We start from the raw sequence: 16,630 nt of genomic DNA on the forward strand, positions 1-16,630 counted from the left end.
TATTGGCATAAAGTGCACATGAAAAGTGCAAAGGGCATTTAACTGAATATATCAGACGAAGCCCAATATCAGTCACCTCCGAGGACATGGAAAATATCAAACCCTTTTGTGAGGAGAAAAATGCTGTATCCCTCCCCACAATGCACCCCCTTGCACATGCAGCATTTTTAATAAAGTTGTTTAAGTACACTATGGAGCCCCCTTCTCTGCTAGATAGTTGTACCCAGGGTAAGAACGGACTGCTGTAAGGGCAAGCCCCAAATCTTGAAGGACGGTAGTGCATATTCTGGTATACCTGAACACCAATAGTGTATAAGGAATGATATAGATATATAATATATATATAAAATATATTAGAAGATATAAAGACAAAAATGTGTACATTTTATTGAATAAGACAATTGTATCCAGAAAATATGTTGTTGTTTTATTTATACCTAAGTGCTGGAGCCAAGGAGGTGTGTGTTTTCTGCTCAGCACCCCTCCATCTAGCTCAGGTCTGGCCAACCTCTGGCACGCCAGATCTTATGGAACTACAAGCCCCAGCATGCTTGGCCAGTAGAAAGCCAGATGTAGCAGGTAGCTAGGGCATGCTGGGACTTGTAGTTTCACAAAACCTGGAGGGCCACAGGTTTGCCAAACCTGCTCTATCGGATGCCCCCTGGGTATTTTCAAAAAGTCACAAAGCTACAAGCAGCATTTCCTAAACCTGAAGATGTACAGGTCAAGTTATTGGTGGCGCCCTATTGTAGAGTCCGGACGCCATCATATCTACCTCTGCCCTTTATGAGTAATTTACCATATGGTTAGATTGCTTTAGGCCAGAATTGATTATTATTTACACTTATTTATGTAGCACTTTATTTTTCGATTTGCTAACACATCGAGAAACTGAGAAATGAATGCAGCCCCGTTGTTGTGTTATTGAAGCTGTTGTCATTGTAATTTTTATATTTCTTAATTTGTGTTTCCACCAAGTCAGTGTTCAAAGCTCATACAAAAACCTAAGTACTTATTAATGTAACCTCTCTTTTGCCAGTAAAGATAACTCAATATATAATTACAATATGTATAAGTGACTTGTTTCGTCACTCTCCCCAGAACCCTTTAATAATGAAAATAACCACAAAACAACAAGAACTTGATCAGCTAAAGCGCAATGTGGAAAACGCCAGGATCAAGCTCCTCATTGAAATTAAGGTACGTTTTTTGGCTTGGAAACATTTTCACATAATACTAAATCTGGGATAAAGGGCGCTGCTGACCAAACTAAGGGGGATATTTAGCAAACCTTCTAAAAAGGAAAAGTGGAGATGTTACCCATAGCAGCCAATCAGATTCTAGCTATCATGTTCTAGAATGTACTAGATAAATGAATCTGATTGGTTGCTATGGGCAACACATCCACTTTTCCTTGTTAGAATGTTTGATAAATCTACCCCTATGTCTCTGCTGATCCATGATTAGCAGACTGAAAGGGTCATTTATCAAGCAGGAAAACTGAAAGTGTAGTTCATATGATGATTCTATGTTTAATTGGATCAATACCCAAATCCAACAACAACCTTTAATATCACAAGACAGGATATTCAATGGGCGTTAAGGGGTGGCAACGTAGCATTTAGGAGAAGATTCCACTTATGAGAATAGAAATGTATGAGGTGGGTGAAATAATCATCTATAATCCCATCTCAGACCACAACCAGCTGCTCAGTGTCTGCATGTAGCCAATCACAAAGAGCAGAAAGTGGCCGCACATCTACTTCTTCGTATGGTGTAGAAATTGGAACTTACCCTCTCTGAGTGGTTTCATTACGTTAGATTAATTTATGTAAATTTGCCGTTTGTATCTATAGAAATTTTGTCACTTTTGTGTTTGTATTTAGTTGTATGTTCTTATCTCCCATGTACAGTGTTCCGGAACCCTTGTGCCTCCTTATAAATACAATATAATAATAAGCTGCACTTGTGTACTTATCCTAGATTAAACGTAGATTTTATTTGTATGTATATCCAGCATCACAGAGTGTTAGATGTTCTGCGCCTAGATCACGGCACCAAGTAATGTCATGTGACTTGTTCTGTTTCAGATGAGGAAACAGGCCTCCTCTGATCTGCAGGTTCTGAAAGCAGAATTAGCCCAGAAGAAAGCGACATCTGGATTAGCTAATCCACCAGTGTACGCCACGTGAGCTCCCATGGTTGCGGTTTACTGTGCTACACTGACATACTTAATAACATTTCATCTGTTTATTGGACTCCTAGAACAATGAATTGGGACAGAAAATGTCTTTGTTTGGACTAAACTGCTTTCTATATGGACGTGCATTGTGTATCCCATTGTCTTTTATAAAATTGTAATTTAATATATTTATAAAAAAAAAATATTTTTATTTTTTTTCTCCTGAAATAGGGAAATAAAGGAAGCATCTGATTATTCGTTAACATGATTCATGATATATCATAATACAAAAATGCTGTGTCTCCTGCTGCAGCAGCGGTGTGATAGAGAATCCTGTAGGTCTGGGAAATGTAAGTCATCAGTGTAGGAAATTTCTGACAAGATTTACCACCATTTACCACTAGATGGCGCCCTCTTGCACGATAGCTATATAATGCCAGTGACTGGATGGGTTCCATCAGTGGAAGGTAGATAAGACAGGTCTTTGGGGTATAAAGATATTTCATTATCACGATGGACCTGTTTCCACTTATTATTCAGCCTGACTTACAAGCAGAGTCCAGCTATTGGCAACCTGGCTGAAAGGGGTATAAAGTTTATATTACACATTTATATTGCATACGGCTTTAGGCACTGATTTGCATTCTGTATAGTAATCTCAATTATGTTAATTCAACACAGCCAAGATCTATGAGCGCTAACACCGCACTCAGGAGTCTTCTGTCCAATACCACCACTACTCCACGTGATCACTCGGGCCGGTGGTTCTGTATCACAGCAGAACGGACCTAGACAGTAGTCATGGTATTAATGCCTTCCACATGTCTTTGGTTTGCTGCTGGGCTATAGGATCGTTGGAGTAATCCAAGAGGTCTCCATGCCACATACCAGTTCCCCTAAGACCAAGTTTCTTGACATAGGCCGCCTTCAAAGCAATGCTCTCCGGGTCATCGTACCAGACCTGATGGATTTTCCCTTGTGAATCCTGTTAGATTTAAATATGTTTCTAATAAGTTGTTCTAAGAGAAAACTAGAAGATACACAGGGATAACATGATGGTATTTAAAATGAACCACTCACCTTGTAATTATAAAAAGGTGCTTTCTGCACATCATCCCACAATCTGCCGCTCATGGAACCGTTGACCTGCTTCATAATTGCGCTGTACGATGCCTGGAAGCTCCCAACAATACTGCGTTCAGCCCCTCGGAAGGCCCAGTTCTCCAGTTTGCATCGGTTATCCTGAAGGGAAAGCGACGGAGACATCATAAGTCCAAAATGACAAATTCACTTTTAACCATAACTGTTGGTGAGATGTCAAAGTGTGTATGAAGAATACATGTTTGCTTCTAAAAGAATGAAACAACTTTCTTACAGTGGCGAAAAAAAGTTTTTGCCCCCCTTTCTGATTTCTTCTATTTTTGCATATTGGTCACACTTATTTGTTTCAGATCTTCAAACAAACATGAATACAAGACAAAGACAACTTGAGTAAAAACAAGATACAGTTTTGGAATGGTCATTTAATTTATTAAAAGGAAAATAGTTATCCAACACCAACTGGTCCTGTGTGAGATAGTAATTGACCCCTTAAATAGGTGATGATGATTACCTCTGACAAATGTACACAGGTATAATCATAGCCGTACCAGGGGACACCCATTACAAGCTTCTTAGGATTGATCTTCAAGTTAATGAACTGCTCATAACCTGAAAAATAAATTAGGTTTATTTTAAAAAAATAAATGAAAATCACAGAAGAAACGTAATGATGTTACATTATATCTAAGTTGTTAGTAGTGGGTGAAGAGTGATAGAAATAGAGACACAAAACCTAAAACACACTATTTTTTTTTAACCTTATTAGCAATTCTCTTAAATCCACATTTCCCCACTTATTACATTTACTCCTTATTTTCTGATTGTTTTTACAACGTTTTTATAACGTCTGCATTAATATATGTAATGAATAGTTATGCCACTAGATGGCAATAAAATCACATTCCACCAATGCTCCCATAAGACAGTGTTATTCTTGCACTTATCACTGGCGGATCCACTATTCATCGGATGCTGCATACTCACTGATCAGTGGATGGTCATTGATCTAGACTAGTAGTTAGCATTCCGTTTTTGAATTGCACAGTGATTTGTAAACATTTCGATTTGAAAATGCAGAGATTCAGAAATGTTTTGCAAACTGACCAGTTATGGTGTTATTAAACGGTGCATTTGCTCCAGCAAATCCATCTGTCCACATATGGGATGGTTCGTCATAGGACATAACAAACAGGAAGTCACACAGGTCTGCTATACCAGTGTAGTTATAGCAACGATGATAGATGCAGTTGGGAGAAAAGGGAGCATCAAATGTAACCTAAAAGTGATACAGTGTGGAATGATCAGATTATCAGTCAATAAAATGAAAAAAATATATATTCCTAGACATCTTTAAAATAAATAGTATTGCATCTGGTAAGATTATTGTGCTCAAGAAAATTGATGCTTCAGACAGGTATTCATGATTTATAATTCTGTTTAGTGTCAGAGATTACCATGGCAACCACAGTCACATATCACATAATGTTAAGAGCAGAAAGACGTTGGAACATCTGTCTGCACTGTGACATCCTCCTACTCCCTCCTCTCCCATCACATGCTGATAGCTCTGAGCCTGCGTAGCAACCTGACTGTGTCTGCAACCTGCTCTCCAGAGAGATTTTGAAAAGGAGATAATGATGTTGAAGAACAGCTAAGAAAAATGCCCATCAGATACATGCTAAAAGGAAAAAAAATGTGGGATTGCATCTTTAACATTATTTTCTTGTGTATCACGTAAGCCATTTCTGTGCAGATGATCCAATATGATTCCTTCCAACACTCCTGCTCCTGAATTTCCCACTTCATGTACTATTGCAGCCAGGGGCATTTCACGAAATCACTGGGTCCCATAGCAAATATTTTTTGAGGGCTCGGCGATACAGGTCAATACCCCTGCTCTGCTCTTTTACAGTTGAAAGCCCCAACGTGGCTTCACTGTGCAAGCTCTATCCTCAGAGAGAGACCGGCTTAGTGGCTGGACTCTGCAGCGCTAGGCCCCATCACCATCAGCTACATCAATAGTTCTGACCCTGTGTGCAGTAACATTTCTGAATTAACAAATGGATGAGAAGGGTTTTCTTTTAACATTAACATATTCAACACAGGTATCTGCAATAATAAATGAAGTGGGAAATTTGATAGCAAATCCTTTAGTAGCCGATGGAAGGCACCATGTCGGAACGACACCATCGTTTTATATATTAAACGAGTGTCTGATTTTAAGAAAATTCTATGATTTTTATTATTCCACCATATATAAATATACAAGGTACCTATTTGTGGAATTAAGAAGCACCTGAATCACAGAACCCCCCCCCCCCCCCCCGCCACCACAGACCCCCTGCAGTCTGACCGGTCTATGGGGCCGACTCAATTAAAAGCGATGAGCTGGAAGACGTCACCGCTATGTCCAGCTGTGCACATTTCCGAGTACTACGGTACCCCAAAATCTCTATGGGGTGCGAGGGGAAATCTGCCATGTTGCTTAGCCACGGAGTGCCCTCGCGATCATTCCAGAGGCAACGACAAATCACCGACAATTGTAAATGTGCTCAAATGAAATTGTTATCGTGTAGTAAAAGTCTAGCCCTATTCAATGCTCGGCAAAATATGATTAAATGCTTAAATATTGACTCGAAGTATATGGATAATTTATTTATCTAATGTAACCGATAGGATTGTGCTCGTTAACTCCCCTTCATGGTCCTCTATTGTACCAATCTGGCTTCCTTTGGAATGCACTGTTTATTGTGGCCAATAATTGAATCGGATCCTTAGGCAATGTCATGCCTTGTATGTTACCTATAAACAGCTACAGCCTTCCCCTTAGGGAATACTAATGCAAACTGACCATCTAGTCAATTTTCTTTTTCACACCCTAGTGTCTGGGTCTCTGGAAGAAAGGACTTACTGTGTCCTGTCTTCTCTGTTCTTATTTATCAGAGCTCTCAGTATCAACTAGACACAGGGCCGTAACTAGGGCTGTGCCATAGGGGCGACCGCCCAGGGCGCAGCGCTGAAGGGGGGCGCAATTTAGGAATATTTTAGGTTAATTTGGTCAAAATTGAGGGCTAGGGGGGCGGCATTTGTCTTTCTCGCCCAGGGCACTAGAATTCTAAGTTACGGCTCTGACTAGACACAATTATAATTTAAACCCTAGACCAAGCTCCCTGTTCTTGTTATGTGAGCAGGACTCTACACACTGCATTCACAAGGGTAATAGGCAGAAATCTTTTGATCCTAGGGTATACAAAGACTGTTCCTGGGAATGGACATTAGGTATACTCAACGCTGACAGCCAGCTGTGCGCTGATTAGGAGTCCTGTGGTGGCGATTGTATCTCTGCCATTTCATGTTTATCTTACTAAAATCTCTATCAACCTTATTTGACCTTCTGGACATTGGAATTACTTTACCATTATTTATTTTCTACTTTATTAAAATGCACAAGGAATTCCAACTGCAAAAAAAACATCCATTTTTGACATGTCCATCTCCGACCATTGGATCTCTGCAAATAGATTGCATCTAACTAATGGTACTAGATAGGCATAGTGTTCTATTCGCTAAATAGATCCACGTGGTCACTAGCATTTATTTACTTTAAAACAAGGTCCACAAAGGTGGACTGTGCCTTTAAAATTGGCTTCAGTATCATTTCTATTTGGTCAAACAGAAGAGAACTTGATGCCAGGTTAAAAATGAGGTTATCATGTATTTTTCATTGTTAATAACCTTGTTACTGTATTGTAGAATCTGAACACTGGAAGCTGGGACATATTTATCTGGATTTGTGGCAAAAATGACACATTCTTGACCAGCTGTGAATGGGCACAAGTAAGACTTTTGTTCAATCTGCGGTTTGGCAAGAGCGAAGGACTGTACGTTCAGACGTTGTATCTCACCTGAGACCCGGGGATCTCCCTATGGAAAGCCTCTGCAGTTTCCTGCACCAAAGCAGTTAGAGCGTAATACTCTTCACTGTACTGACGCACCGACTCCTCAATGTCCAAATTAATTCCATCCATATATTGACTCTTTGCCAAATTCACATGCTGGGTCACCCATGCAGATCTCTTCTTTGGATCCACAATTTCCTTCAGTTGGACGTCTCCTAAAAAAAAAAAAGAGGAAGTTTTGTACAACTTAAATTGCACTTTCCAATTGCACACATAATTACACCTCTTACAGGTTACAAAAGGGGCAATTGGGGTATTTTATAACAAGCTGTATGGGCGATACCTTCAAGGTGTGATAATTATTAATGCACCACAAAGGGTCTGTGAAATGAGATAAAGTCTATTGGGTCATATTCAATTGTTGGCGTTTTCTGTTACTATGGTAATACTAAGCCGGTTTCAGCTCGAAGCTCCCTGAGCCGCGAGCTGAAATCCAGCGTGAAATGTATCATAATAACTGTATTTACGCGCACTATTACTGTAATGACAGTATTAGTGCGTGCGCTGCGTTACTTTAGGCAGTAACGCCAACAATTGAATATGGGTCATATTCAATTCACTGTGATGTCCGTCTGTTACGGTATCATCATCATCAATTTATATAGCGCCACTAATTCCGTAGCGCTGTACAGAGAACTCACTCACATCATTCCCTGCCCCATTGGAGCTTACAGTCTAAATTCCCTAACACACACACACAGACAGAGAGGCTAGGCTCAATTTTTGATAGCAGCCAATTTACCTACCAGTAAGCTTTTGGAGTGTGGGAGGAAACCAGAGCACCCGGAGGAAACCCACGCAAACACAGGGAGAACACACAAACTCCACACATATAAAGCCATGTTTGAGAAATTGAACTCATGACCCCAGTGCTGTGAGGCAGAAGTGCTAACCACTGAGCCACCGTGCTGCCCAACGGTAAGCAATCTTCGCTCATTGTTCTACGCACGCCTCCTTATGTTTCTGTGAACTGTTCCAGAGAAACAATCGCATTGAATTGAATCTCCGCCTCTGAGTACAAATATCTTACATGCATTACATCTGCTGTCAGTACAATAAGATAGCACATGGCTCATCACACAAACCCCTGGGTGGAGCTAAGAGCTGAGGGGCAAGTAAAATTGTCATATATTTGCCCTGTCACGGTGACTGTACTATAACTTGGTGGCAGTTTGAGACAGGTTTTGTTAATATCTCCGTAGTTGCTCTCCCTTTTCCAAGCAGTATTTCCTGGTCAAAATATTTTAGGAAGTTTGGTTTGCATTACTTTGGGAAATCCATACCTCCCAACATTTAGGTATCCTAAATTTGGATACGGCCACGTGTCCTCTGAAAAGGGTATGTTGGCATGTCACAATGGGCAAAGCCACATACCCTGGGGGCAAGTCCAGCGCCTCTGAAGCTCTAGGCCACCCATAACCATCCTCCCCTTACCTCCAAAACACCCTAGAATTGCTACAAGCACCCAAGACACCTGACATGGTGAGCAGGTGCCACCAAACTTCCCGAGAGTCGAACGAACATTGTTGGGACTAAATTAGAACAGTTGGGAGGTATGGGAAGCATCTCTTAGATTGTACGCTCCTTTGAGCAGGGTCACCCCTCCTCCTGTCTCACCACTGTTAACTCTGCTCTCCAGCTACCTGGTCGTCCTCCTCGAGGACCCTCTTCCCCCTGTCCCCTCCCTCCTCTCCCCCCCGGGGGTCTCCCTATTATCCGTGCCCTCCCTCTTGGGCTCCGTCGTACGAAGACCTTCCCCTCTCCCCTCCCCCGCCCTTGCTGTGCTTTGAGCTCACTGAGTTACTGTGCTTATTGTTTACTGTACTGTGCTGTCTCTCCTTGTATTGTAATTTCGTTTGTCCCTGTACGGCGCTACGGACACCTAGTGGCGCCTTATAAATAAAAAATAATAATAATAATAATAATCTCTTATGTCTTTCTGCTGTCACATTAGTTGCTCAACTAGTTTTTGAGACAATATCCTATATGGAATTCTTTAATTCCCTCCATTAATAACCATTCATGAATGGGGAAGGTTGACCGGAACGATGAGGAAGTATTGGTGTTTGGCGTTAGTGTTGCAGTCCAGAGTTTGTTTGTTTTGGTAATTACAGCTACTGGAGGAAGTCCATAAAATACATTTTATTTCCCTCAAGAAGCCCCCCAGTCCCCTCAATTATTAGAACCGTGGGTGTTCCCCCTGTCTGTGCCATGGCTCGTCCAATCAATTTCCAACTAACAACCTGGCACAAGTCAGAATATAAAACGTCTTAAGGTTCTAAATAGAGGCCGCGTATCTCATGTCCCACGGTTCTATTACTTGGGTAGTTGTTGGTGGGTTTTTATATTATATATATTTAGATTTATTTGAGAACATTTAACAGTGTTTATCTAGTGGCGATTCAGTATCTTAGATTAAGATCTACTTGCACTGTATAAAATGTATGAATTTTGTGTGAGCTTAACCACTTGCTGAAAGTGGTGGAACTACAGGGGGCACTCTTATTGTGGCTTGAATCACACAAGGATATTGTCTTTTCTTTAAATAGCAAAGTTAAGTAACTTTAAATAATGTATCATTTTATAGCTATCCTCCTACAATTCATTATCTCCTTTTCAAAAGATCTCTGGTTGGCAAACAAAATTGGCTGCTACAGAGACACAGGCTCACAGCTCTCAGCATGACATGTGATGCCGGAGGGGAGAAAAGAAGGATGTCACAGTGCAGACAGAGCTCAGGGGGCGTTCCAAAGCCTCTCTGCTTACATCATGTGCCATGTGACTGTGGTTGTTATGGTAGTCCAGAATACAAAACCATTAATAGCAGTCTGAAAAAAAAAACAAACAAACAAACAAGGGATCATCTGCCACACTGATTTATATAAACAAAAAAAGCCAAAACAGAAAAAAAAACACACAACACATCATGGGATTGCTGATTTAATGAAACTTGCTAATAGTCTTTATACATTCCCTGTATCCATCTAGCCACACTTTTACTCTGTGTAGTATGATGTGATGTGTATGTCACACCAGCAAAGCAGACTTACCTGTCAGAACGAATCTTACGCCTTTAGCGTGTGCAAAGCACATGAGCTCTGAGTCATAAGGCGCAAACAGCGCAATTGTCGTGACCTGGGACCAATCATAGTTCTTCCAGTTCTTGTCTCTGACATGAAAGACGTAGACCTGGAAACAACAATATCACAGTTCTAATCAGTTCTGTGGCATCAAATGGTTGTTACACAGGAATGCTAAACTACCAGCATTGTATGCTATCTGCAGGATACTAATGTGTAACATACAAAGAGATTATATATTTACATAATTATTTCTATTAACACACAATGTATTAGATAAATGATAGCTAGAACCTCATTGGTTGCTATGGGCGACGAAAAGAAACGAATATCCAGAAATTCAGGATATCAATTGTGCGCTAACCAAAAAAAATGCTCAAATCTCTCTTAAATGTTTATAATCATATATTATAAATAATATTAATAGTAATAATAATTCAATGCTGCTTCATACTGAGTGTTTGTGTACCACCCACCAATTATAAAGCAACCTTCATATATTCTAAAAAGCGCAGACAATCATTATAAAACACCACCATATATATACTCAGATAATAATAATATTTATTTTATTCACATAATAAAAGTATTAAAATTGCATATAGATCACCAAAAAACTAGTATTGCACAATGTGGACACTTGTAAACAAGATAACGTACTAGATCTATTGCTCTTTCCCTTTTGTGTGTACATGGGGAAATTAAACCAGCAGAAACCTGACATTCAGTCCTTCAGTCGTATGTCTGATCAAATTATTGATGACAGTAGCTGGTCACAAGCATAAAAATTAGAGGAAGTTAATTGTTCTTTAGCAGGGTTGTTCAGTGTTTAGCACTTCTGCCTCACAGCATTGGGGTCATGAGTTCAAGGACTTATCTGTGTGGAGTTTGTATGTTCTCCCTGTGTTTGCGTGGGTTTCCTCTGGGTGCTCCGGTTTCCTCCCACACTCCAAAAACATACTGGTAGGTTAATTGGCTGCTATCAAATTGACCCTAGTCTCTCTCTTTCTCTCTCTGTGTTAGAGAATTTAGACTGTAAGCTCCAATGGGGCAGGGACTGATGTGAGAGAGTTCTCTGTACAGCGATACGGAATTAGTGGCGCTATATGAATAAATGGTGATGATGATAAAAAGGCCACTCCTCAGGAGACCCGTTTATGATCGGGGTTTATACACTCTGTTTCAGTGGTTTGTTTCACCACTGACTACAGACAGATAGAGACTCCCCTCCAAAGTTACACTTATTTTGTAAGAAGATCAAGGACCAGCATACACTGAACTAAATAAGGAATACCAATGTAGATGAATGAAAGATTTCCATGTAGTGGTGTTACCATGCAGTGGTCTCCCAGACCGCTATGCAACTCTTGTTGTGATCGAAACTGCTGCTAGACCAAGCGAGGACCGCACGTTACAGTATGCCACGGGCAAGCTTGTAGGTGAATGCAGGAACAGAGAGTGCAAGTAATGTGGCCAGAAGACGGTAATACCAAAAAGCTAAATCTATGTGTTCAGCTTTGTACCAGACAAACAATAGGGCAGCACGGTGGCGTAGTGGTTAGCACACTTGCCTTACAGCACTGGGGTCATGAGTTCAATTCCCGACCATGGCCTTATCTGTGAGGAGTTTGTATGTTCTCCCTGTGTTTGCGTGGGTTTCCTCCGGGTGCTCCGGTTTCCTCCCACACTCCAAAAACATACTGGTAGGTTAATTGGCTGCTAACAAATTGACCCTAGACTGTGTGTGTGTGTGTGTGTGTGTTAGGGAATTTAGACTGTGAGCCCCAATGGGGCAGGGACTGATGTGAGTGCGTTCTCTGTACAGCGCTGCGGAATTAGTGGCGCTATATAAATAAATGATGATGATGATGATGATGAAGTACATCCAATAACTGGAATTTTTTGTTTTACTAGGTAAGATTCTATAGACAGATAGCTGTTACTTAGTAACCTGTCCTGTGTGTGCACTTCCTGATGACAGCAATAGTGATTGTTGATTCCAGAAGTTACATAGAGGGGTGAGAAGACATCAGACATAATATCATCACAGTCACACGGTGTTAGATCACTCATTTCCACCCTCCCCCGGATAAACTGTGTATGTATATAAGAAGAATGTTGATCCCTTCACTAACCCCTATAATGAAATTATTCACAAACAAGAAGTTACAAAGGAAAATAAAAATATACTCGAAACACATATTTGCAACATAAATATATATACACAAATACAAGCAAAGCTCTGCAATGTGACTCTACCACTAATGTACCCATACAGGATCACACACACACTTACACTCAGTCTGTACCTCAAAGTCCCGGGTGTCTCTGATTGGCTCACAGAGAGCAGGGTCTGAGCAGGGACAGGCAGCCGAAGAAACAATAATCCTGATTAACAGGAGGAGACCTAGGACCCAGCAGCCAGCACCAGAGACCTCCATCCTCTCTGCAGCGCAGCCAGCAGAAGACTGCAGCCCACACTCCCAGCTGGGAAGAGCATGAAGAGGAGGTGGGCGGGGTTATACATAAGATTGACAGCCCAGCTCTGATGCACAGGTTAGACAGGTAATGAAGACTTTCATGTTCAGAGCAAAGATCAGTAACAATCATAATAGACGAAGCTGAATTTAGCTTATTCACTTCTTACTTAGAAAACTTTCTCATCCAACTATACGTCGAGAAAGGGGATGCACCCAAACTTGAAAGCCAGCTACCCACCAAGGGCAAGACTCTAAAAAGGGACTCCCAAAATTAAGCTTTAAGAAGACAGTACTAAAGAACAGCACTAGTTTTATCATTCCCAGGTCACCTTCATGCTTTGGTTTGTATGTCACATTTCTCTTGATGACGTTCAACGTTTCCCTCATAACAACTGAAAGAGCAAGGAACTGACCTTGACACTTAGTTATTCTGGCAATAGACATACACTATATGAACTAAAGTATTTGGCCACACCTGTTAATTATTGAATTGAGGTGTTTCAATCAGACCCGTTGCCAGAGATGTATAAAATCAAGCACCTAGCCATGCAGTCTCCATTTGCAAACATTTGTGATACAATATGGGTCATTCTGAAGAGCTCAGTGACTTCAGGTGTGGTACTGTGATAGGATGCCACCTTTGCAATAAGATGGTTTGTGACATTTCATCCTTTCTGGATATTCCACGGTCAACTGTAAGTGATATTATTAGAAAGAAGAAGTGTTTAGGAACAACAGCAACTCAGTCATGAAGCGGAAGACCACGTAAAATCACAGACTAGGGTCAACGACTGCTAAGGCGCATGGTGCATAAAAGTTTCCAATGCTCTGCTGATTCCATAGCTGAAGAGTTCAGAACTTCCACTGGTATTAATGTAAGCACAAAAACTGTGCAGCGGGAGCTTAATAGAATGTGTTTCCTTGGTCAAGCAGATGCATGCAAGATTCACATCACCAAGACCAATGCCAAGCGTTGGATGGAGTGGTGTAAAGCACACAGACACTGGACTGTGGAGCATTGGAAACGTTTTCTGTTGAGTGACGAATTACACTTCTCTGTTTGACAGTCAGATGGGCTGGTCTGGGTTTGGCGAATCCCAGGAGAACATTGCCTACCTGCCCCCATTATGTCACTTGTGAAGTTTGGTGGAAGAGGGATAATGGTATGGGGCTGTTTTTTAGGGTTTGGGCTAGGACCCTTAACTCCAGTGAAGGGCAAACTTAATGCTTCAGCATACTAAGTCATTTTGGACAATGCAATGCTTCCAACTTTGTGGCAACAGTTTGGGGAAGGCCCTTTTCTATTACCACATGACTGTGCTCCAGTGCACAAAGCAAGGACTACAAAGACATGGTTTGATGAGTTTGGTGTGTAAGAACTTGACTGGCCCACACAGAGCCCTGACCTCAACCCCATCGACCTTTGGGATGAACTGAAACAGAGAATGCGAGCCAGGCCTTCTCGTCCAACATCAGGGCCTGACCTTATAAATGCTCTACAGAATGAATGGGCACAAATCCAACATCTTGTGGAAAGCCTTCCAAGAAGAGTGGAAGCTGTTATGGCTGCAAAAAAGGGACCAACTCCATATTAAAGTATATGTATTTGAATACAATGTCATTACAGTCCCTGTTGGTGTAATGGTCAAGCGTCTGAATACAGTTGTCCATATAGTGTATGCAACAGACATATAAAAAAAAAACCAAAAAACTGGGATCAAGTAAGTCTTGATCAAATCAACCCATTCTCTGTAGCACAGCTTCCACTTCTTCCAATTCTCCATCTTAGAGGAAGCATCTGCCAGTTTAAGAGTTTAACCTCTTGCCTGGCCTGAGGGAGGACATCTTGAAGGATAAACTACCAACCCTCGTCCCTAAACAAAGGTTTATCTCTGACCCTAAAGCTTTAGAATATTTGCAGATCACACTTTCAATGTTGTGCATGTGAGACAGGACGTCCAGGACATCATCAGCATACTTGCGTATCGGCTACCTTCAAGGGAACATCCACAGCCAGGTGCACTCCCCTCACTATACCGCTCTCAACCTTTCTGATAAAAAGGTCAAATCATGAATACATCGAAGAGGGGGCTCAAGGGGCAACCTTGTCTGACTCCAGATGACACCTGAAAAGTACGCCCAACCATTCACTAGAAGAAAGCTCTCGGCCTGTTTATAAATGGTATATTGCAAATCAACCACCCTCACTGGCAGACCATGCCTCTCAAGAAGGATCCTCAGGTATTCATGACTGACACCATCAAATGCCTTACATTGATCCAGCAACAAAAGGTACTGCTACATGGATGGAGGGAGTAATCCTCTACCCAAGCTCTCACTAAACACCTCCACCAGGTGTGAGGGAAGGAGGTCCACAAAGGTTTTATAAAACTTGAAGGTTAAACCATGCAGGCCTGGGGATTTCTTATTTGATAAACTATCAATTGCCCTCCTGTTATCTCCTTCATTATCTCAAAATCCAAGAGAAGCCTGACGGCCACCAAGCCCAGGCACACCAATCAGAAACCGCTCCATCTCAGACAAAGGGCCAGAATAGAAGGAGTGCCAAACTCACAAGATACCTCCTTGGTCTTTCTGGTGCAATTCTCTGTCACTGGGCAGTTTCCTCACCTTCTTTGCATTAAAGACCGACCTGATCAATGATGTCCTTCGAGAGTTCTAAGGCTGTTTTGTCATGGTATATCTGGATGACATCCTGATCTATTCATCATCTTTAGATCTGCATCACCTTCATGTTAAACAAGTCCTTTTGAAGCTCTGAGAGCATCAACTTTTTGCTAAATTGAAGAAGTGTGAATTTGAGGTCCAGAGGGTCTCGTTTTTAGGGAACATGATCTCAATGGATCCTAGCAAAGTCCAACCAATCTGAAGGCCATCCAAAGATTTCTGGGCTTTGCGAACTACTACCGGAGATTTATACATACCTTCTCAGACTTTGTAGCTCCGATTACTGCTCTAACCCACAAAGGAGCGGATACGGCCAACTGGACTCCTGAAGCGATAATTTCTTTCGAGGCCCTGAAGTGTTTGGCCCTGCTCCCGTCCTGAAACATCCTAATCCTGAGTTGCCTTTCATGGTTGAAGTGGATGCCTCCAATGTGGGTGCAGACGCTGTTCTATCTCAGAAGTATCTTATGGATCGCAAGATGCATCCATGTGCCTATTTCTCGCACAAATTCTCTTCTGCTGAAATTAATTATGACGTTGGTAACTGCGAACTCCAGGCCATAAAATGGGCATTTGAAGAGTGGCAACAATGGTTGGAAGGGGCAATGCATACTATTTCTGTCATTACAGATCACAAAAATTTGTCATTTATTGAGTCTGCCAAACGTCTGAATGCCAGACAGGCATGCTGGGCATTGTTTTCCACTCGTTTCAGATTCATTATCTCCTATAGACCTGGTTCAAAAAATATTAAAGCTGATGCTCTCTCTCGAAGCTTTGTTTCCTGCCATATTCCACCAGCTGATCCTCTGCCCATTATTCCTCCTTCCTCAATTCACACTGGTATACCTCAAGACCTTGGGGTCACACTCCGTCAATTTCAAAGAATTGCTCATTTTGAGACCCCTATGAATAGATTGTTTGTTCTTGTTTATCCTTGCTGAATGCCATGAAAACAAACTCGCTGGACATCAAGGGATCTCTAAGACCACGAGTTACTTTCACGCTGCACAAGCCGCAACTAAAGAAAGAAGCAGTCACAGGTGGTGAAAGTGAGAAAAACAGGTAGGAGAGAACAGCAGAGTGTGTGAAATGTTGTGATTCTAGTAGGGACAATGGCAATTTTTGGTGAGTGTTGTG

General features: G+C 41.5%; 2 protein-coding genes across 2 annotated transcripts in view; one reads left to right on the plus strand and one right to left on the minus strand.

Annotated features, from left to right (window-relative positions):
• The window catches only part of SPATA1 (spermatogenesis associated 1), an 18,529-nt gene extending 16,090 nt beyond the window's left edge, over positions 1-2,439 (plus strand). Inside the window, exons 7-9 of the mRNA XM_075183986.1 lie at positions 443-579; positions 1,010-1,200; positions 2,091-2,439. Of these exons, the coding sequence (XP_075040087.1) occupies positions 443-579; positions 1,010-1,200; positions 2,091-2,192 (430 nt within the window). The 3' untranslated portion in view covers positions 2,193-2,439. The remainder of the gene's footprint in view (positions 1-442; positions 580-1,009; positions 1,201-2,090) is intronic.
• On the minus strand, positions 2,371-14,167 carry LOC142098979 (di-N-acetylchitobiase-like). Its single transcript, XM_075182003.1, has 7 exons — positions 12,632-14,167; positions 10,293-10,431; positions 7,189-7,397; positions 4,388-4,559; positions 3,795-3,892; positions 3,263-3,424; positions 2,371-3,167 (listed from the first exon to the last, which is right to left on the minus strand). The coding sequence occupies exons 1-7, from the start codon at positions 12,761-12,763 to the stop codon at positions 2,982-2,984; spliced, it is 1,098 nt and encodes a 365-aa protein (XP_075038104.1). The 5' UTR covers positions 12,764-14,167; the 3' UTR covers positions 2,371-2,981.
• Between the last annotated feature and the right edge of the window lie 2,463 nt (positions 14,168-16,630).

Source organism: Mixophyes fleayi, chromosome 8 (genome assembly GCF_038048845.1).
Source record: "Mixophyes fleayi isolate aMixFle1 chromosome 8, aMixFle1.hap1, whole genome shotgun sequence".
In the NCBI taxonomy this organism is placed as follows: Eukaryota; Metazoa; Chordata; class Amphibia; order Anura; family Limnodynastidae; genus Mixophyes; species Mixophyes fleayi.

Coding starts and splice junctions, on each gene's coding strand:
- LOC142098979 (XM_075182003.1), bottom strand. CDS start 12,763: ATGGAGGTCTCTGGTGCTGGCTGCTGGGTCCTAGGTCTCCTCCTGTTA. Junction 3,425..3,794: donor CCTGTGTACATTTGTCAGAG/GTAATCATCATC, acceptor CTTTCCCTTCAG/GATAACCGATGCAAACTGGA. Junction 3,168..3,262: donor CACCTTTTTATAATTACAAG/GTGAGTGGTTCA, acceptor TAAATCTAACAG/GATTCACAAGGGAAAATCCA.